The sequence below is a fragment of the Rattus norvegicus genome, chromosome 1 (assembly GCF_036323735.1).
Source record: "Rattus norvegicus strain BN/NHsdMcwi chromosome 1, GRCr8, whole genome shotgun sequence".
Taxonomy (NCBI): Eukaryota; Metazoa; Chordata; class Mammalia; order Rodentia; family Muridae; genus Rattus; species Rattus norvegicus.
Window position 1 is genome coordinate 44,108,136 of NC_086019.1, and position 22,382 is coordinate 44,130,517.

General features: G+C 42.6%; 1 protein-coding gene across 31 annotated transcripts in view; it reads right to left on the minus strand.

Annotated features, from left to right (window-relative positions):
• Syne1 (spectrin repeat containing nuclear envelope protein 1) overlaps positions 1-22,382 on the minus strand; it is a 471,163-nt gene that overhangs the window by 190,496 nt on the left and 258,285 nt on the right. For all 31 annotated transcript variants that reach the window (XM_063270573.1, XM_063270583.1, XM_063270581.1 and 28 more), the window contains 10 exons: positions 19,821-19,985; positions 14,969-15,286; positions 13,874-14,029; positions 13,554-13,724; positions 12,356-12,682; positions 10,564-10,716; positions 10,053-10,220; positions 7,480-7,656; positions 5,107-5,253; positions 445-570 (listed from right to left, as the gene is read on the minus strand). In XM_063270573.1, the coding sequence (XP_063126643.1) occupies positions 445-570; positions 5,107-5,253; positions 7,480-7,656; positions 10,053-10,220; positions 10,564-10,716; positions 12,356-12,682; positions 13,554-13,724; positions 13,874-14,029; positions 14,969-15,286; positions 19,821-19,985 (1,908 nt within the window). The remainder of the gene's footprint in view (positions 1-444; positions 571-5,106; positions 5,254-7,479; positions 7,657-10,052; positions 10,221-10,563; positions 10,717-12,355; positions 12,683-13,553; positions 13,725-13,873; positions 14,030-14,968; positions 15,287-19,820; positions 19,986-22,382) is intronic.

Here is a 22,382-nt window from a genome sequence, read left to right on the forward strand (position 1 = left end):
TTGTCTTATTATGAGCATTCAGGATAACTGATTCTGTCACCCTTTGGAAAGATTTAAGTAGTAGCCCATTGGTGGGCCTGCTATGGCAAGGCAGTAACTTCAGGCAGAGTGTTACTTAAAGAACAGGATGGGAAAGGAGAAAAGAATACCAGAAAGAGAAGTGAGGGAGTAGAAAAACAAGAGACCAGCATTTAAAGTGGAGGAAGTTGTCATCAACCAGCAGTAGTGGGTTGAACAGACTAAACAATTCAGTTGTGTATCTACCTTCCTTTCTGTGACAGCAAAGATTCACACATCGATTCGTTACTAAAGCTTGAAGAGGACTATGCAAAGAATATTCCCAGAAATATTTTCTTTAAACCTTACAGCCTTTGAAAATGGCGAGAACGTAACAAGACAGACAGAACAATTAGCTGTGATCATGAACATTTGTATTTTTTTTACCAGCTGCTCTGTTTGCTGAATGTCTTTTGCCGTGTTTTTCACTGAAGAGTTTGACAAGTCACACATGGAGCAGAGAAGGTCCAGGTAAGTCCTTGCCTGCTCTTGCAAAGCTCGGAAGTGTTTGACCTAAAAAAAAAAGGGGGGATCGTCAGCTTGAACAAGAGGAGTGCACTGTTTTGGTGGCAAACTGCGGTTGGTAGCCTTTTATTGATATTTCAAAACTCATCTTGTTATGTCAGTGTTTTCAACACTGTCCTGAAATGTATTTGTGACTCACGGAAGAGAATTCCAAACACACTGGTGGATCTGTTTGTCCGCCATCTGCTTCCCGTTACAATTAAAGCTGTCTGCATAGTCTGGGAAGGGAGGAGCGTAAGGCTTGTCTCCAGACTCTTTAGATTTTCTACCAGCATTCTCATTTAGGAAAGGAAATCACAGCGTACTCATTTCTGCTTATTATATGCTTGTATACAGCATGGAGACAGAATGAGCCAACAGGATCCACTGTCAGGATGAGCTGGAGTTCCTTTTGATGCAAGAACTTCATCACCTGCTCTTCTTTTTATCAGATTCCAAGAAGGGCTTATGAGAATGGTTTTGGTTTTTTTTTTTTTTTTTTTTGTTTTGTTTTGTTTTGTTTTCATCTCTTTGAAAACCAGAAATCCAGCTGCTTAGTATAGAGGAAGCATACGTTTTTAGATACAGGGTATAAATCACTCTGAACAACACAATCTTGGCTCTCACGGAACTGGCACTCTTCTGAGGACAAATGAGGTAACAGGTCAACAGATGCATGTTTGGCACACCAAGTTTGAAAGAAAAGGTGCCAAGAAGCTAGGCTATGCAGAGAAAGCCCTGCTACTCCACAAGCAACATATCTCCAAGATTGCTCAGAGCATTAGATCTGAACATATTCTGGAAATGAGCCATCAAACGGGACAAGGATGATCTTAGATGGACAGTGGGTGTGAAGGTCAGAGCAGAGGAAGCACAGAGTAGACAGAGACCAAGTCACAGAGGCTGTCAATCAGAGGTCAAAGGAGTAGAGAGAGACCAAGTCACAGAGGTTGTCAATCAGAGAGGTCAAGGAAGTAGACAGAGACCAAGTCATGGTAGCTAGTCATGGAAGCTAACAAAGGGGATTAATTGCATGTGTGAGAAAAGGCTGGACGACAAGGAGTGGCTCAAGAAGGCTCACAGTGTAAAGAAAATGCACTGTGTGTCCGTGGTGTAGTTTTATTCTGCTCTAAGGAGAGATGAAATTATGGGCTGTGAAGGAATATATTTGGAACTGGAAGGTACTGTGTTAAACAAAATAACATCCTGGTGTTCTGCTTTCTGTCTCTAGTCAGAATGTCCAGTTTCAGAACCACTGACATCTGAGGTAAGTAGCTCTTTGAGGGTAGATCTGTCCTGGATACTACAGCATGTCCAGTAGAATGCTTGCACCATATCTGCTTACAATCAACAGCATCCTAACTACTGTTGATTGTGGCAACTTACAATGTGTTTAATCACTAGTAAATGACTCTAGTGGGGGTGGGTAGGAGACATAATAAGATGTCCCCCAAGTCCAGACCACTGCTTCTGTCTCAACAGATTTTAAAAAGTAAATTCCTTTCTACCTCAAATCTTCCTTTTGTTAGACAAATTATGAAAACAGCCTTTTCATGGGCTGTGGCATAAAATTTGGAATTTATTTTAAAAGATGATGGATGGCATTGGATGAATTACAACCAGGCCTTGGCCTGAATGCTATTCTTAACATGGAGTGAACAGTTTGCAGAAAACACATAGAGCAATAGGGAGCACAGAGGACTCGTCAGCTTCTCCTGTGGCTATAAGAGATACAGATCTATTTCTGACCATGCAGTCAGTGTCTTGGGTATTCATTAGATGTCCAATGTGATTCACATCCAGTTATTCTTACTAACCATTAGCCAGTGTGGAAAGAACCAGCTCATGCCCCATGACCCACAATGACCAGTGTGAAAAGCACCACCTCATGCCCCATGACCCACAATGACCAGTGTGAAAAGTGCCATCTCACATTCTGTGATCCAGGGGAGTTCATCTGGCCCAGACAGATGAAATTTTGAGAATTACAAGAAAATACGCTTCAAGAATTGAGTTATAATCCCAGCACCTGAGAGACAGAGGCAGGCAGATATCTGTGAGTTTCAGGCCAGCCTGGTCTACAGAGTGAATTCCAGGACAGCCAGGGATACATGGAGAAACCTGGTCTTGAAAAAACCAAATTAAACTAAATTTAAAAAGTAAAAAAGGTTAAAAATGCATGTAATTTAAAGGATAATCATTTTGTGACCAACACAGTTACCTTAATCCTAACCAATGGAAACAGTTTCAAATGATTATCACTAGAATTAAGTTCAAAGATAAATCTGCCATGTATTTTCTCAGCTCCTTAATTCCTAACTCCATGTCTCATGAAAATGTGATTCTGATTGGAATCAGATCATTGCATTAGTTTCTTGTGGTCACCCAGAGTACTGCTGGTATGTATTTACAGAGTTCTGGCTAAATGAGTGGTACTGGGGAGTCGGAATACAACTTTGGGGCCACAGTGTAGATGCTGGTCAAAGTTTGACACTGAATCTGCCTCACTCGGAGTCCTCAGTGGTGGGGAGCTCCAGCCATATGTCAGTACTAGTCAACTGTGGGGGGCCTGTACACTCTGACAGAAGACCGTATCTAACAAGGAAAACAGTAACTGGTTGAGACAAAACAAAGGAAGAAAGAACAGAAAGAAAATTTGACTGAACAAAATTTGTTTGACTTCATGCCTTCTGTGTCTTGGATCCAGATGGCTGCAGCCTCTAGTCCCCTTCTGTGGCTTCTTTCAAGTGGGAGGGCAGTGGGGCTCAGGAACTTGAGCAAGATCAGCGTCTCATTTTGATTAGCATAGTAAATCCTGCCCTCTTATAGCACATGGCCATTATGAGAAACTTTGGCCCCTTCCTTTTTTAGGGGTGGCAACAAAGGAGAAAAATTAAGTTTTGCTTTGGAATGTTGTAAGTAGAACTCATCAGTAATAAAGGTCCATATGGAGAAAAGGTGACTTGAGGAAGCTCAGGGTGGAGAGGAAATGTGTGACCGATGGCCATGATGGAGATGTATTTTCTGCCATAAAGCAGAATGATGGAACAGAAGACCACCGTGTTAAGCAAAACAAGCCAAGGCAAGAGGGATTGGTATCATGGTTTTTCTCAGGCATAGGCTTAGGAGAATGAAATAAAGGTCTTGAGAGTGAATGGGGGCCATTAGGGACATTAGGGACATTTGGAGGCAGGGGAGAGGAAGAGAGGGCAGAAAAGGTATGATCAGAAGATGTACTAGGATGCCACAAGGAAACTCATTGCTTCATATAATTTAATACACAATGCAAACCATAAAATGGAAAAATCAGACTCTAAGCAGCCGTTAATTCTTTTTTCTCCCTAGCTCAAAGAAAGGTACATTTATTTTTTTCCTTATGCATTACTTTCCAAAGAATAATGTGTGCACTGATGTGACCTTTATGTGACTTAAATAATGTAAATCTGGTGCACACTGGGAATGGAATAAATGGGCACATTCTCTGTGAGGACTAAGCGAACAGGGTGCTATATTTATCCTGTCATGAGAGAACTGAATCTTTACTTGATATTATCAATTCATCTGGCAGTAATAACATTCACAAGCAACTTCCTGTATGGCATTTACACGTAAGAGTCTCACTGTGTGGTCAGGTGCAAATGTTTTAGAAGTACTTCTTCATATCCTCATATAATCCCATTGCATAGTTACAGCCTGTAGCTATTATATTACTATGTGACAGGTCTCTTTCATGTGACAAGAACTAACATTCCCTTCGTTGACCACTCAACAATCAATCCCAAAGCACAGTGTGTGTGTGTGTGTGTGTGTGTGTGTGTGTGTGTGTGTGTGCGTGTGTGTATATATAGAGAAACAACAGTGAGAGAGTTAGTATCGCTTTTCTGTTTCCCACTCCCATCCCTGTTTGAGGTGATGTTTGAATTCCACCACAGTTTGGAAGCATATGTATATACATGGCCTCTAGCAGATATTCTATACCTACTGAAAGCACTGAAGAAAACCAAAATTGCGTTTGTCATTTATATGTCTAGACTTATGTCCCCATCCCAGGTGCCTACACAATTTCATATGTCATCTATCTTTGCAGGATTATACTGCATTAAATATTCAAAATAATCTACAGAGCGTGTAAAGAATCCAGGTAGACCTGGTTAAGTTTGCCGCCAATATCACACACACACACCATTTCCAAGAAGGGACTGCACATGTGTATATTCTGGTATAGATGGGGTCACTAGAACAAACTCCTCAAGCATTTTTAATAATAGTTATACTTAGAAAGCATCATTTCATAGAAGAGAAAACCCAGGCTCAGAGACATTAAGTGATAGAACCAATAGACAAGGTTTTAGAGTTGAGGTTTGATAAGAGAACCATATTCTTTCTATTCCACGGGTCCACATGTCTGTGTTCCCTCCATCTCTATGATTAGAGCATAGACTATTGCCAAGGCCAGACCTCATTGACACTTCACTATTCCCAGAAGCCAGCATGGTTTTGAATGAATGAATGACTCATAATAGCAAACTTCCCAGACTCCCCTACCTGCTTAACAGCTTCTGCCCTGCTGAGAGGTGGCTGCGGGCTGGGCTTCAGGTCTGGCTGAACTGCAGAGATCCACGCCTGGCACTGCTGCAGGGTGTCTTGCCTGCTGACATGCTTCTGAAGTTCATATTCTAAGCTGCGGTATACCTGAGACAGAATAGAGTTGAGATATGAAAGTTGCCTCTACAAACATCAGAATAAATAAACAAGCATGTTAAGCCAGTCCAGTTAAATCCCCAAGACTCCCTATCGTTGTGCACATATCTAACATGGCTGCACATGTCCCAAATGATGCAAAATGCAGTGGCCATGGCCCAACAACCATAGCCCACTTTATAATTCCTTGATACATCCACATATAATAATGTCATATATAACAGCTCTGATGTTCATATATGTGGCAGAATGTGTTGGATTACATGAAGTCATTGACATAAATTCTCAAGAACAAAGGCCACAGGTTCTGGAACTTTCCTTCTGTATTATAAATACTGGAGTTTTAATTTAAACTAGGAGCTAAAACAGCACACGAATCACCATCTTTAAAAGACAACGAAACTTTTCTAATTCTGATACTCTTCTGGAAGTAAATAAGAACATATGGAGACATGGAGGGGTTTGAGGCACACATCCCACCAAGGACACTGTATCAATAAAAACAGAGCAGGACAAGAGAGATAGCTCGGTGGTTGAGAGCATTTGCTCTTGGAGAAGCACCAGGGTTGGTTCCCGGGGTCACATGGCTTCTCACAGCCTCTCTGAGGCACCATGCACATGCATAGTACAGTACCTACATTCAGGCAAAACATTCATACACATAAAAACAAGTAAGTCTAAAAGGTTTTAGAACAACCACAATTGGGATTCCTTCGTACATTTTTTTTTCTAATATGACTTATTCAATAAATTTGTTTTCAACCATTTGACCAACTTGGCTACTTGAGCCAATTTCACTTAGTAATCCTCATTTCAAAAGGAAAAAAAATATGTTTTCAAGGTGAATTTTTCAAGTCTAAGGAACCAACTAATATCATCTGCAGTTTATTTTTTCTCTCATAAATACAAATTAATCTCTCCTTTCTAGTGAATAGCCTAGTAATAGAAACACATTGTCATACTTCAAAGACAGAAACATTGGACGTGATTTTTTAAATCCTACAATAGCTGGGTGTGGTGGTACATGTCTTTAATTCTGCCACGCTGGAGAGAAAAGCAGGCAGATCTCTGTGAGTTGGAGGCTAGCCTTATCTACATAGTGAGTTCTGGGCTAGCCAGGGTTACATAGTGACCTTGTCTCAAAAACAGCAACAGACAAAACAGAACAACAACAACAGCAACAACAACAAACCCACCACCAAAGATCAAAACAATAAAAACCAACACCTACGACAAAGGAAATCAACTTGTTTACAATACTGGTTTTTACTAATAGAATAATTCTTATTTATTGTAGATTTATTTATATGACATTGAGAATGTAGTTTTGTAAAAATACAGCTATTAAAGCATAGTTCAAACAGACACACATACACTCCACTTTTTCAATTTTTATATACACAAATGACCAAAAATATTGATTTAAAGTAGAAGCCAGGCTTCACCGTATCAAAAAAAAATGGGGAAATTAAAATTACTTTAGTGCTGCAAAGTGAATGGCAGACTATAGGGGAGTTTTGATGCTGGATAAATGAGTAAAAATTGCCAATGTAACTTTTCTTTTTGTTTGTTTGTAGACAGAGTCTATACCTTGCACTCTAGGCTAGCATTGAACGTGTGGCAACCATCCTGCCTAAAACTTCCAAGTGCAGGGATTATGGGCACGAGTCATCACACCCAATTTACCAAACAACTTTTTAACTATTTTTAATCTCCCTCCCCTCCCCTTCCCCGTCTCAACCCCTCCGTGAAACAGGGTAACAGGGTACCATATCACTCAGGAATCTGACTCAAAATGCAGTGTGGATAACTGTGACCTTTGGATGCTGTGGATTTTATTTCCATAAGTGTTAGGATTACAGACATGTGACAGCTCTCGATCTATATGTCCTGAGGATCAAACCATGGCTATATGCATGCCAGACAGGCACTCTGAGCCTGTCTGAGCCGCATCCAGAGCCTAATACACATTTTCATAATCAACTCTTGTTAAAAAGAGTGGATGGAATGGAATGTCTGAATTTCCCAGCTTCCTCCAATGAGGCAGATGCCTGACGTGTTTGTTTTGTGTTCACAAAATAAGCTGTGAATACTGTCTGCTTATTTCCTGTCTGGCAAAATGCCAAAGCTGCTGCAAAGCCTCAGGTATCCATCCTTTCTGAAAATCTAGCCTTCCTCTTCCGTCCATCACTGCATGGACCACTCTGGGCCACTCACCCTCTGGGCGGTGCTGCAGATTGCTGAGTAACTGTCCTTTGTGCCCTGCAGGTGAGCTTGTACACTCTGCTTCTGCTTAGCTTGCAGGTGGTCGGGGCACTGGCCAATCAAAGTGTCACCTTTGGCTTTAAGGTTGTCCAGGCGGTCTTCAAAACCTGCTATTTCTTCCATCATTGCCTGTAAAAAAATGAAGAATGTAGAGAGCTCCCAGGATCCCACTCTCAGCTCGGAACAACTTCCTTACTAAGCATCAAGTTTAGGATCTAATTCCACTGTCTTGCAAACCTTTTAAAAGTGTTTTGTGATTTCTCTTGGTTATGCTTTAAGTAAAAAAGCAAATTCATATTTCAGGAGGCCACAAATAGGAAGGGTGAATGATCTGTTGTATTGAGGTAGCCCAGTGGGGAACGGCCAAGCTTCCCAGTCTTGGACACATCCTTCTGGACTTTGGCAGGCACTACTATTCTCACAAGTATTATCCGGTGAGTATGTGCACAGACTGTTCAGAGAGCAAGACGCAAGCTTGTCAAATCAGGCTTGAATTATTATAAGCCACAAAATGCTAATGACAAGTGACACATTCTAACACAGCAGTGCCTGGGTAGATGCATCACTGCACAAAGGAATCATGGGTGGGATCTGAGTAATGCTGAGCTCTCCTTTTTCCAGTGAGGTGGGGTGAGGGACAGTAAACCCAACTGGAAAGCACTTTTGTTTTCAGCTTGGAACAGAGATATCATATCCTAGGTGAGAAGGGGAGGGGAGAGGAAGATGGAGGGGGGGGAGGAGAGACCATATCCTGAGATTACAGCAGGAAAGGGCTGTCTGCAGACTTAGTATATGTTCTAGTCTTTGTTCAACATGGCATGAGCTATGGTCCTCTAAAAAAGAATATCAGCAGAGAAAATGCATCTATGAAATTGGCCTCTGGGCAAGTGTATAAAGCATTTTCTTTTATTCTAATCAAATCTATGTAATCAAGCTAATGATTGGTGTGGGAGTGCCCAGCACACTGTGGGTAGGGCCACTCTCGGGCAGGTGGTCCTGAGTTGAATTAGAAAGCAGCCAGGCAAGCCATAGAGAGCAAGCTAGTAGCCTTCCATGGTTTCTGCTCCTGTTACACATTGAACTCCTGCTCTGACTCCCCTTCATGATGGAGTAAGAATGATGACAAGCTGTGTGAGGTGAAATAAATCCTTTCCTCCCCAAGTTGCCTTTGGTCATGGTGTTTATCATAGGGATAGGATAAAAGTCAGGACAGCACATTTTTAGAGCCTTAAACATCAGCACAGTTGCTCATATCCCAGCCATGCACTGAGCATCCACTTAGCTGCCAGAAACAAAAGAGATCTGGAATGTTCAGAAGGTCTCCTCAAAGATTAGTGGTTTTCTAGTCTTATTTGTGAGTTTCCTCTGACTGAGAGGCTGATGGACTTCACAGCACGCTACAAGGTATTGATCCCATCATAGATAAATTATTTCTATTAAGATCATGGCATAAAATCTCAAAAGATGATTCCATATAACGGTCCGCATGCCATCTGTCAGCAGTACACATAGTTACTAAGTAGACAGACCTACAAAGACAAGGAAGTCTGTTCTCAGCCTTGCTCTTTCTGGATAGCAATTTGACATTCTCTGTGATTTCCGGCATAGTTATGAGGAGAATGACAAACCTCTCCAGAGATGCTCAGGTCCCCGCTAGGAAAGGTGTATGGCTGGGCTAGAATGCGGACTGACTCCTAGCCCTGTGTTCCACATTTAGTGTGTGTTTCTAAAGCTAAAGGAGTCCCTTCTTCTGCTAAATGATCCATGCAGACTAAAATTCCGAGGCAAAAATCTAGGGGCTTATCAAAGTGCACCAATGCATCCAGAAGTCTGGTGCTGAGATTCGAGTATTCTTTATTCTCCCAAATATCTAGTTCAGTGGCACTTGTGGTAGTCTCAGTAGGAATGGCATCCATAGTGTCATGTGTGTTAATGCTTGGTCCACAGGGAGTAACACTGTTAGGAGTTGTGGCCTTGTTGGAGGAAGTGTGTCACTGTGGGCCAGGCTTTGAGGTCTCTTATGCTCAAGTCTGGCCAGTGTGCCTCAGTCTTCTTCAGCTGCCTGCTGACCTGGATGGAGAATTCTCAGCTCCCCCTCCAGCACCATGTCTGCCAGCATGCTGCCATGCTTCCTGCCATGACCATAATGGACTAAACCCCTGACATTGTAAGTCAGCCCCAGTTAAATGTTTGCCTTTATAAGAGTTGCTGTGGTCCTCGTGTCTGTTCACAGCAATAGAAACTCCTAGCCAAGATAGCTGTCAATTGTCAGATGTACTTGAGACTCACACCAGGTTTTTGAAGCAGTTACAATCCAGAGCTGCATTTGAACACACACACACACACACACACACACACACACACACACATGCACATAAACATGCACACATGTGTGCACACAGATGCACACATATGCACATCTCCATACATGCATACACACACACACACACACACACACACACACACACACACACACACACACAGGCAAGGCAATCAAAGCCACCCTGTGGTAAGATTAGCTGTACCTTATGATGGGCGAGCTGCTGGGTAATGGTTTCTAGGCTGCTCGTCTCCAAAAGGTCAGGTGCCGCCAGCCGGCCAGACATCTGCAGCAGCCATTTTTCTACCTCTTGGAGTTCAGTATTGTAGTCTTCGTGGTCTCTGACTTTTGCTTCCAGACTGAAGACACGCTCCTGCAAAACCAGGTACATGTCAGAGTTGACATTTGAGCCCCAAACCTACTCAAGTACTGTGTTTAAAGAATTATAGGGTCTACTAGCAAGCTAGGCAGAGTGAATTGTGTCAGAAAACGACCAGGACAGAGCTGGGATGCCTTTCAGGGGTAGAGTGTATGATTAATACATTCAAAGCCATTGTCTCCATCTCCAGCATCTAATAGGAATGGGTGGAAAGAAATCAGCCACCATACTATTAAAAGTGTTTCTGATGTATGTCAACCCTCAAAGGTCCATAGCAGAGAGGAAGAAGGCAGGCTTCATCCTGGGGAGTCAGTGCTCACAGCTGCTCCCTCCTCACCTTTCCTATGCTGCACAGGTCCTGGAAGTCACTTTGAAGCTTTTGTATCTTGTCCTTTAATGTCTGATCCTGTACCAGTTCCAGAAGTGCCTCACTCTTCTCTTGCACCGAGTTCATGGATGGCTCATGGGACAGCACCATTTGTTGTAGTGACTTGAATCACAGAGACAGAAAGGGGGAAAACAGTCATTTCATCCTGGTCAACAAGAAAAAAATACACAGGTGCCTGCAGCAGGCATGACACCACCCACCTCAGGAAGGGGCCTGGCAAATATTTATTGAACCAATAAGTACCAAGCACCAAAGAGAGTATGTACACTCAAGCATAGCTGTGCTATTGCAAAATACTATGCAAAGGAAAGTGGCATGTGGAATGGCCTCCCATAGTGAAGAAGAAAATAGAGAAAAACATTTTATTCAGCTAAACTGAACACTGCTCCTATTTCTGCCTCCCACTTCATTGCATTCAACAGGGAAAAATGTCAACGAAGGCCATGTGAAGGATTATCTCCGAGTTCAGAGGTCACGGCGTCTGCTGTGGGTTGTTAGAGATGGCCTCATGTAGGAAATGTCTAGCAGCACACATGCTGAGACAGGCTCAAGACATGCTTAACTCTGCTGGCCTTTGACGTGGGCTTTCTTCAGTGAGAAGCTGGCCAGGCTTGGTGGAAGGCTAAGGCATGGCATTGTAGCTAGAAACACCACAAGCTTCCTCCGAAGCAGCATTGAGGGAGTTGGCACACTTTCTTAAAGACGATTGCTAAACCTTTGAGGCCATTTCAAACCCAGATGGCCTATAAGTTTGTCAAGGTACTGGGACGTGAAGTGTGTGTGTGTGTGTGTGTGTGTGTGTGTGTGTGTGTGTGTGTGTGTGTGTCTGTGTCTGTGTCTGTCTGTGTGTCTGTGTGTCTGTGTGTCTGTGTGCCTGTGTGTGTCTGTACATATGTGTGTGTATTTGTATGTATGTGTATGTATGCATTTATATATGTATGTTCATGTATTTCTATCTCAACTTTTCCAGGTAGGCAGAAAAGTGTAAGTGTTTCACGATATTATGTTCACACACACATGGGAGCCAGCTTCAGTGATTGTTTTGAAAGTCTGAGCTGAGGAATCTATAACTTTCTCTACTATAGAGTGTGTTACTGTTCCTTCAGGAACCAAATTGTCCAGCCTTTGCCCATGATTGGTTGATTAGAATTTTTGTCTTTAAATTGTCTATTTCATTTTCAATTTGCTGTAAGTCAGATTTGAAGACTGGGGAAGCAACGACAACAACAACAACAACAGCCAGACGTGACTAGATAGGGTAAGTGAGTGGTGAGCAACAAAGGTCACATCTGAGAATCCTGTAGTCAAGTTACAGGGAAAAAAAACTTGCAAAAATATCTCATTTTAATCTTATGATTGTGCAGTTGGCCCATTCTTAGTGACTTTCAGCCGCATGAGGCTCTCAGGTTGGGGGTTAAATAACCTTGGGAAGATCATTTCTATCTGTACCATAAAGGTGTCCATGGATCGATTATGTCAACTTTTGAATATTAGTCCCTAACAGGAAAAAAATAATGGCAAAGCGGTACACTTAGCCAAATATACTTCAGAGTATAGCTTCAGAAGTCATCAGCAGAGAGGATGCAGATGGTACACTCTGGTACTTCAGGAGTAATGCCGCTCCCATCAGTCCCTGCCTGACGTGTTCGTGCACGTGCACACGCGCGTGCGCGCACACACACACACACACACACACACACACACACACACACACACAGGTCAGGGGATAGAAAGGCACTACCTTGTATTTGGAGAGCTGCGCTTTTTTCTCATATAACTCCATTTTGGGTTCTTCGGGCGTGAGCAGGATTTCCTGGTATTCTGCCAACCACCGGGTCAGCACCTTGTATTTCTCGGAGAACTCTTTGGCTAGGTGAACGCCCTTCTCCAGGCTCACGTGCTCCTTCCGGACAGCGCTTGTCAAGTTCTTCAGCTGCTCCATGTGGGCGTGGATCTCCTTCCGCAGCGCCTCCGCCTCACTCCCCTCCAGGAACTTCACGGCTCTCTCCCCTTTCTCTCGAGCTGATTTCAGCAAACTGTGGCCCTTCTCCATGTCTTTTAATAAAACCTGAGAAAGAAAGTGGGTTACTATTGCTGTGATAAAACATCATGACCAAAAGCAACTTGGGGAAGAAAAGATTTACTTCACCCATAGTTCCATATAACAGTTCACCATTGGAAGCAGTGAGGGCAGGAACTGGAGGCAACAAACTGACGCTCAGAATGCTTTCCTATAGAACTCAGGACTACCACTCCAGGATGGCACTGCTCACATTGGTCTGGGCTCTCCCCTGTCAATCACAAGAAAGTGCCCTACAGGCTTGCCTACAGCCCAATGTTATGGAGACGTTTTCTCCACTGAGGCTCCCATCTCTCAGATGACTAGCTTGGGTCAAGTTGACAGAAAACCAGCCAGGACAGAGCGCAAGTGTTCAGCAAATACAGCAGGGATCTTATTCCCTGTGAAGAAAAGTTTTCAGGTTCTATTTGAAGTCATTCTATACTTCCTTTAAGTTTCTTTCTAGGGACCTGTCAAGGACTCTAAAGCTCCTTTCTTTAATTCAACAGTGGATTTAAGTATTGATCATTTCCGAGTCAGAGACTTCAAAAGGAACCTGATGTGTCTCTTCCCCAGCAAACTCCCTGTTATGCACTGGGATGTAGTAGGATCAGTTTTAAAATCTAACTGCCAGGCTTTTGTCATTAAGACTGGAAGCTCAGCTGCACACAGGCCGTTCAGATGAGGAGCCATCACACAGAGGTGGATCAGCTTTAGCCCTAAAGCTTGGAGAAACATTTGGATTACATTGATGAGCTGAACATCATCAATCACTTAGAGTCAGAAAGAGCACACGTGCTTCTAGATCTACACGAGGGACGGGGGTAGAACCGTGGAGAAGGAGGGAGAGAGGAGAGGGGCCAGAAGGATGCATGCCTACCTCCAATGTCTTCAATTTTTTCCCCATCATTGCCTCATCGACTTTATCGATTTTGGTAGCTACATTCTTGAAGTTTTTATGAGTGGAGCCATACCAATCCGAATAAGAACTGAGGGATGATTCTGTCTCCTCCAGACACTGGATTTCCTCTTCTAAGAATTTTATTTGCTCCTGGGAAAGTAGAGAGAAGACTGAACTGCAGATGAAAGCCATGGGGCCGGGGTCACTGTGGACCGCGGGCATCTTCAGCTGAGGTTGGGGACCACTTCAGCTCATTACGGTGGCTGTCCCTTGTAAGCAGTGAGGGAGTGGGAGCTCACCAGCACTTGGAGCAGCAGGGCCTGGTACCGGGAGGTCAGCTGTGTGGCCTGGCAGCCCATCCGGCTGCTCACGCGGCTCTCATCCAGGATCTCCTGTGCTCTGCTTCCCACCTCCTCAACCTCATCTCTGTGTGCTGACAGATCTTCATGCCACTTCTGAAAGGATACATGAAACCAGACAAGAGAAACTCAGACCTGGACCGTCTTAAGTAAGACTAGTACTGAATGTATCTACTGGAGAGAACATGATTTCTCTGTGTGTTTGCAAGTATATTTATCTGTTCTGAGATGCAGTTTTGAAAGAGCATCAGATATTACCGTTGTGGAAAGTTATGTCGCAACAGTGCCATAGCAATTGCGTACTTATGACTCCAGGGACTTTTCTATATATTTTATACTTTGGTTCAAATGCCTGGTTTTTATTTTGTTTTGCTTTTAAGTGTTTTGCAGCTCTCTTGAAGTTTAATTGATTTTAAAATGCTGAAATAATAGAAACTAATCGCCAAGGCCTACTCATCATTTTGGATATCCAGACAACTAAAAATTAGAATGAAACCAGTTATGAATGATTAACTTAAGGGACTATTTTAGAGCCCTTTCAAATCACACCATCATTGTAAAAGATTGTTATTTGTATATATTTTATAAAAGTGTGGCATTAAACATGGGAAGTAAATACAATAGTTTCATAAAACTGTATTCTTTTTTAAAATAATTTAAAAAATAGATTACTAACATGTGTGCTTGCAAAATTTGTAGAGGTCAGAGGAACACTTAAGGTGGTTCTGTCCTTCCAGTATGGGTCCTGGGGACCAAGCTCAGGTTATCAAAGACCTATAACAAACGTTTTAACCTATTGAACCATCTCACTGCCCAGCCCGGAACCATATTCTGTTAAAGACAAAATTTAGATGTTCGTTGAAAAAAAAAAAAAAAGAAAACCATTGTGTTTACTTTAGAGGTTCTAGATAAGCATGGTGAGAACTCAAGGCAGCCACCTTAGACAGATAGACCCTAAATGTTTTCGTGGAATGGACTACAAACTATGCGAAGTAACCTGCTTTCACAGGACTCAGGAATTTCCCCGAGTTGCACCTTCAGCTGAAGCAACTGGATCTCCTTGGCAGATCGGCTGCTCTGGCGTTCGTTCCTGACACTGATTTTCTCCTCCATCCTTTGGAGCCATTCATCAGCTTCCTGGAACTTCTGCTCCATCAGCCTCAGTTTGTTCGCGACGTTGTTGAACTGCATCCGGGTCTCAGCCAGCCTGTGCTGGTAAACCTGCCAGTCCTGACGAAGAGACTCCAGCACTCTGTCTTCTGCCTGGGGGAGGCCTGACAAGATCACATCCTCCCTGGTATGAAGTACTGAGTTCAGCAGGGCCTGACCCTCAGCACAGCGCACTTGAAGCTCCTGCAGGGAAAGGGAATGGGCATCAAGTCTCACTCAGAGTTCAAGCCAGTGGGCGTGTCTCAGCTAAGCCAGCTGTTCCAGCCTGGAGTTCACATTGGACAGATGTGATTTTTATTTTGTCCTATTAAGAAAATGCATACTGGAAGCCCTTCCAATGAACTCCCTAGGACCGTACTGCCCCCCCCCCACCGCCCTGGGGGCAGAAGGGCAAGTTTTCCAGGGGTCTTTAAACCTACTTGCTAGAGTTCAATAGCTAGGTACCGGGATAGGGTGGGCATGTGAAGTCAGAAGAGGGGCAGGGGCTGGAGAGATGGCTTAGCAGTTAAGAGCACTGAATGCTCTTCCAGAGGTCCTGAGCTCAATGTCCAGCAACCACATGGTGGCTCACAATCATCTGTAGTGGGATCCAATACCCTCTTCTGATATGTCTGAAGACAGCTACAGTGTCCTCATATAAATAAAAAATAAATCTTATATTAAAAAAATGCATACCTAACACCGAATTCTGCTTTCCCAAATCTGTAGAAAGTTCCTGATAATCTCCCAATTCAAAGAACAATTCCCCAATTAAGTTTCTGAAATTTGATTTTTTTCAGCCTAAAGGCAATAGTAGTCATGAAAAAATATCACTGTTGCATAAGACAAAATTGTAGACTTATCACAGCTCAGAATCTTCTTAGACACTCATTCAAGGTTGGTGGCTTTGGCATTAACTGGGACTACAACTACTGCTGGGAAAGGAAATGAGGATCCTTTGTGTGCTGATTGGTGGGAGTCCTCTTCCAGGACTTGACTCTAGGGAATGTGGCAGCCTAGAAAATTTGGACCAGCGCCTTTTGTAGGTATCTACACCTGGAGGCTGAATCACAACACAACCTATGGGCTGTTTCCAAGCAAAATGTATGTCCTAGACCACAGTATGTACCTTGAAGAGCCACCCTAAAGAATCGAGTGTGAAAAATGTTTAATAGCATGTGTTGCTTTTTATAAAAATGTCTGGTTCTTAAATATTCTGGCAAAATGATATATACTTTAAATTCTATTCATAAGAAATAAATAAATCCATGTTGGTGAATGATATGGTTATTTGTAATAAAAAAATCACCATGTTAAAAAAAAATCACACCATGAATGTTGAAGGCAGTCACACAGTCAACTGTAGTAACATGGACCGCCATTTAGCTCAATAAGGTACTTTCTCAGCTTGCAAAAGGGCTGACTTTCCATCCCTAGTACCAAACAAGCAAGTGAGAAACCAGCAAGACAAAACTCATGCCATGTTATACATATGTGAGCCCTGTATTCACAAGAGACCGAGACAGGAGGATTACCAACCTATGAGCAGCTTAGGGTAAATGGCAGGTTGAAGGCCGTCCTGAACTATCCAGTGAGACAGAATTACCAGGAGTAAGCCTGCTCCTAAAAGAGAGGTCTATACTCTCGCCTGTAGCCATTTGAAATTACCAGTATGAGATAGCTTTTACAGAAAGATTCCATGATCTCACATGTTACGACATCACATAACACCTTTCCCTCAAGTGCACTGTCAGTGTTGGAATGCTGTGCTGTGTCCTTTTGTGCGCATGACACAGGACAACACACATCTATATATCAACCACATAAACACACGAGATTTATTTTGAAAATCTTATATTTTTTTCAAGGTGATGTTGTATACCTTTTTCTTAATTTGTTTGCACTTTTTTTTCTGAAATAAATACTTTAGGTTTTGTAGGTCTTGGGGCAGTGTCCCATTGCTTAATCCTTCTAGTGAGGTACTCATCCGGCCATGAGCAATATTAATGAGTGTCACCATGAGCTTATAAATCTTGTCTTAATGCACAGACAGTGTGGCCATAATCTGTAGTTATCTGATACCTAGTCTAATCTCTGTTTAAGCTTTTTTCTTTGTTCTTTTAGACAAAATTTCTCTGTATAACAGAGCCCTGGCTATCCTGGATTGACTTTGTAGACCAGGCTCCCTTAGACTTGCAGATATATGCCTACCTCTGTCTCCAGAGTGCTAAGATTAAAGACCTGTACCACCATGCCTGCCTGCCTGCCTTCCTTCCTTCCTTCCTTCCTTCCTTCCTTCCTTCCTTCCTTCCTTCCTCCCTCCCTTTCCTCTTTCTCCCCCTTTCCATTTCTCCTTTCCTCCCTTCGTTCCTTTAATTTTTAGTTTATGTGCACTGGTGTTTTGTTGATATGTATTTCTGCGTGAGAAGTTGAATCCTCTGGATCTGAACTTACAGACAGTTATGAACAGCCATGTAGATGCTGGAAATTGAGCCTGGGTCCTCTAGAAGAGCAGCCAGTGCCTTTAACCACTGAGCCATCTTCCCCAGCCCAATCTTCTTCTTAATTTATGTCTGCTCTCATGTTTTGTAGAAAGTTATATCTATTACACAAATCATCCTTCTACCAGATATATTCTCCTCTATCCAATATATTAAGCATTTCTGCCAAAAAGAAAGCATAGATGGATATTTAAGTGTGGATATATGTCCCATAACTCAAATTAGACCCTCAGTTTATATAAAGTGATTGGTGGCTGTAATCTATAAAATTGTGATAAGTCTAACTTCTAGCACTTCTTTGCTTTATGAACTGATCAACTGTTTAAGGTTTTTGTAGCCTTTATCTAATCTCAGAGTAATTATGTGGCACCAGAGAGGCTGTCTTGTGTCTGATGACACCTAGTAGCAGATTCCATTCACCACCAGGCTTGGGTTGGAGGACATAAGGAGCCTAGAGAAGGCTACTGTGGTGTAGTGGGGAGTTCAGGTGCTCCACTGCTGGCTCCTGCTGCTGCCATGTGCCTTCCTCTTCAGCATTTGTGGAAATTCAAATTGGACAAAGTAGAAAAAGCACAAGGAGGCAAGGGCCAGGAGTTAGATTTGAGCCATGCTCATCTGACTAAACTGACCAAAACAAGAGAAATATCTAGGCAGGAACTTGCTCAGTTCCTACACAACAACTTGAAGAGCTCAGCATTTGCTTCCCAGGATGTCTGGAAGGGGAAAGAAGGCTATTTAAAGAAACAAAGTCAACTGCTCTAATGTGAGTGATAACAGCTGTTGGGTGTTGGGAAGCCTGTACTCTGGAGACGGAGATAGGAATATCCCAAGTTTAAGGATAGACTGGGTTGTATACCAGGACCCTGTCTTAAACAACAACAACATGCATATGTATGTATGTACATGTATGTGTACACACACACAGAGCAACAGCCAAGCCTATAAGGTCTCATAGATCAGCGTATCAATTATTCTAGGGCAGGAGAGATGAGACCACTAAGTCAGTCAATGAAGTTGTAACTTGCATAACTTCTAGTATTTATTTATCTTGTGAACAAGTCGGATATTTAAGCAAGATAGAGATTCTCCTCATTGAATTCTCACAACTGTGTGACAGAAATTGGGTGAGAGTAGGTTCTTTAGTTTCTAAGGTCACCTAGCAGCAGGTCTCATGGAGTCTAAGATTCCTAACCTTCACCTGTTCACTTGGCATTGCACAGATCCCTTGAAACTCAGCAGGTCATGCGAGTTGCATACACCAAGGATATCCATGAGAATCTCTGCTTTTCCTACCTTGTTCTAGCTGTAAGGAGAGCTTGCTAGTCTCAAGCCAATTCTATTTGGGGTTAACACCATGTTAAGAAGTCCCAGTACACTCCCTAGTGGAGCATGGGGGCGGTCTTATCAGCTCTTTGCAGTTCTTTGTTGTCTGCTCCAACTAGTTTTCATGGAGAACTCTCTGAGCCCTGCCTAACTCTGCAGGTGTGAATGGTTAAGGGTCCAATGCTGCCATAAGATCCCTTACATTCGTCCCATTACCGTCCTTAACTCATTGTTTACAATAATCTCCTCATGGGTTTGTTTCCATCACTAAATTGTAAATTCCTCCCCAGTGGCTGGAATCAATGCCATCTTTATGTGCATTCTGTGCCGGAGCTTGTGTCGTATCTGCTTTGTGTTGGGTGGTGCCGAGCTATACAAAGGAGTAAGGACATGGGCTATGACCACCTACACGCTCTCTCTGACCTCTTGCCTTGAGCTGTAACCCACTGTCCAGAGCATCCAGACATCTCTCAGCTTCTCTGATTTCTTTGAGAATTCTGAGCCAAGCCCTAGACCCTCAGGAGTGCATGAGGTTTCAAATGAGGTCAGATGGCTACAGGGCATGCTCTCAACTTCACTCAGGGCCTGCCACATGTTGTTGGTTCCTGCTGTTTTATCCTTCATCTGAAACAGTCTTTTTGAGAGCAACAGGTGGGTGTGTCAGTCAGCCCCGAGCAATAGATCAGTAGCTACTGCTGTCAGAGGCGACCCTGGTAGCTGAGTGAGTCCTCCAAGAGCTGGATTTGTTGGTTTAAAATTCCCAACGAGTGATAGGAACGAGACTGTTCCAGATCGACCCTCGCCTTAACTGAATGTGTAACAGCTCTCTGCGGGAGGTCACATTAATTTCCCATTGCTTGAAATAATTACCTCTTTTTCATAAGAAGGAACCCTTCAGTTTCTGATAGAATTACCTGAAGATCTCGCAATGTTGTCTCGTGGGCGTTGGTGTCACCCTCAAGAACCGAGGATCGGTCAAGTTTCTCTTGTTCTTGCCCCAGCCAATTTTCAAATGCCTTTAGGTCTCTCTGATACTCTTGGTGAAGGCGGACCAGCTTTTCTAATTTTGTCACTGTTTCCTGTAATCAGCATTTAAAATGAGTAAGAAAGAAACATATCACTGAATGCAGAATTCACTCTTGGAGTCTAATCTTCTTTTCTGTTTTATGTTTATGTGTGTATTGTCAGAGGACAGTTTTTTCCAGTCAGTTCTCTCCTTCCAACTTTGGGGTCTGGATCAAACTCAAGTTGTCAGGCTCGGTGACAAGAACCTTCGCTTGCTGAAATATCTTGTCAGCTACACTTTTGAAGTTTTAAAAAAACATAATTATTAAATCATCAGAACATGAATAATTCCCTTTAAAAAGAATCTTGGGCTGGAGAGATGGCTCAGCAGTTAAGAGCACTGACTGTTCTTCCAAAGGTCCTGAGTTCAGTTCCCAGTAACCACATGGTGGCTCACAGTCATCTGTAATGGGATCTGATGCCCTCTTCTGCTGTGTCTGAAGATAGTTACAGTGTACTCATATACATTAAATAAATAAATCTTTTAAAAAATAAATAAAAAAGAACCTTTAAGTTTACTATATAAAAAGAGAACACAAATGAGGGCCAATAAATAGGTTGGATTGGGGCAAATACATTTAAAATGTGCTATATGAAATTCTCAAAGAACTAATAAAAATGAACAAAAGATAAGACAGTATGTCTCTTTCTCTAAAGAAAAACATAGGAAAATATTTAAGTCTGGAAAGATCTCAAAGATCATTTTGAATTAACTACCTGAACTGTGAGTTTTTAACGAAATATTAGATGGACATGCTAAAAATGGAGTAAGTTTGCTTTTCTTAAAAGGTCACTATGGTTAGCACTGAAAACTGAAATGTTTACATTGTGTCTTAAATGAGAATTTGGAGTTGGTAGATTTATTTTTCTGGACCTTTAATGAATTCTAATAAGTTAGAATATGCTGTTAAGAGATGTTATTTTCTTTGGGAAGCGTTGGTAATGAATGGTGAATACTACCAGGGGACTGTTTTCTACTTTATAAAACTCCCACAGGCAGACAGAACTTAGGAGATTTCAATACAAAGATCTCTGAAAGTTTTGTAAAAATGTGACATTTCTAGTTAAGTTTTGGTTTTTGTTGAGAACTATCTTGTTACCTTAACTTACAGGCACAAACAATGTTTTAAGTTGTATTTGATTCTGCTACAAACAATGTTTTAAGTTGTGTTTGATTTTGTTAGTGATTTTTTTCCTCCATCTTTATTAACTTGGCCATTTCTTTGGACTTTTTTTTTTCCGGAGCTGGGGACCAAACCCAGGGCCTTGCGCTTGCTGGGCAAGCGCTCTACCACTGAGCTAAATCCCCAACCCAACTTGGCTATTTCTTATTTATATTTCAATTGTTATTCCCCTTCCCGGTTTCCAGGCCAACATCCCCCTAACCCCTCCCCCTCCCTATATGGGCGTCCCCTCCCAATCCTCCCCCCATTACCACCCTCCCCCCAACAATCATGTTCACTGGGGGTTCAGACTTGGCAGGACCAAGGCCTTCCCCTTCCACTGGTGCTCTTACTAGGCTATTCATTGCTACCTATGGGGTCAGAGTCCAGGGTCAGTCCATGTATAGTCTTTTGGGTAGTGGCTTAGTCCCTGGAAGCTCTGGTTGCTTGGCATTGTTGTTCATAAGGGGTCTCGAGCCCCTTCAAGCTCTTCCAGTTCTTTCTCTAATTCCTTCAACGGGGGTCCTGTTCTCAGTTCAGTGATTTGCTGGTGGCATTTGCCTATGTATTTGCTGTATTCTGGCTCTGTCTCTCAGGAGAGATCTACATCCGGTTTCTGTCAGCCTGCACTTCTTTGCTTCATCCATCATATCTAGTTTGGTGGCTGTATATGTATGGGCCACATGTGGGGCAGGCTCTGAATGGATGTTCCTTCTGCCTCTGTTCTACATTTTGCCTCCTTATTCCCTTCCAAGGGTATTCTTGTTTCCCTTTTAAAGAAGAAGTGAAGCATTCGCATTTTGGTCATCCTTCTTGAGTTTCATGTGTTCTGTGCATCTAGGGTAATTCGAGCATTTGGGCTAATATCCACTTATCAATGAGTGCATAAACATGTGTGTTTTTCTGTGATTGGATTACCTCACTCAGGATGATATTTTCCAGTTCCATCCATTTAGCTATGAATTTCATAAAGTCATTGTTTTTGATAACTGAGTAGTATTCCATTGTGTAGATGTACCACATTTTCTGTATCCATTCCTCTGTTGAAGGGCATCTGGGTTCTTTCCAGCTTCTGACTATTATGAATAAGGCTGCTAGGAACATAGTGGAGCATGTGTCTTTGTTACATGTTGGGGCATCCTTTGGATATATGCTCAAGAGAGGTATAGCTGGGTCCTCAGGTAGTTCAGTGTCCAATTTTCTGAGGAACCTCCAGATGGATTTCCAGAATGGTTGTACCAGTGTGCA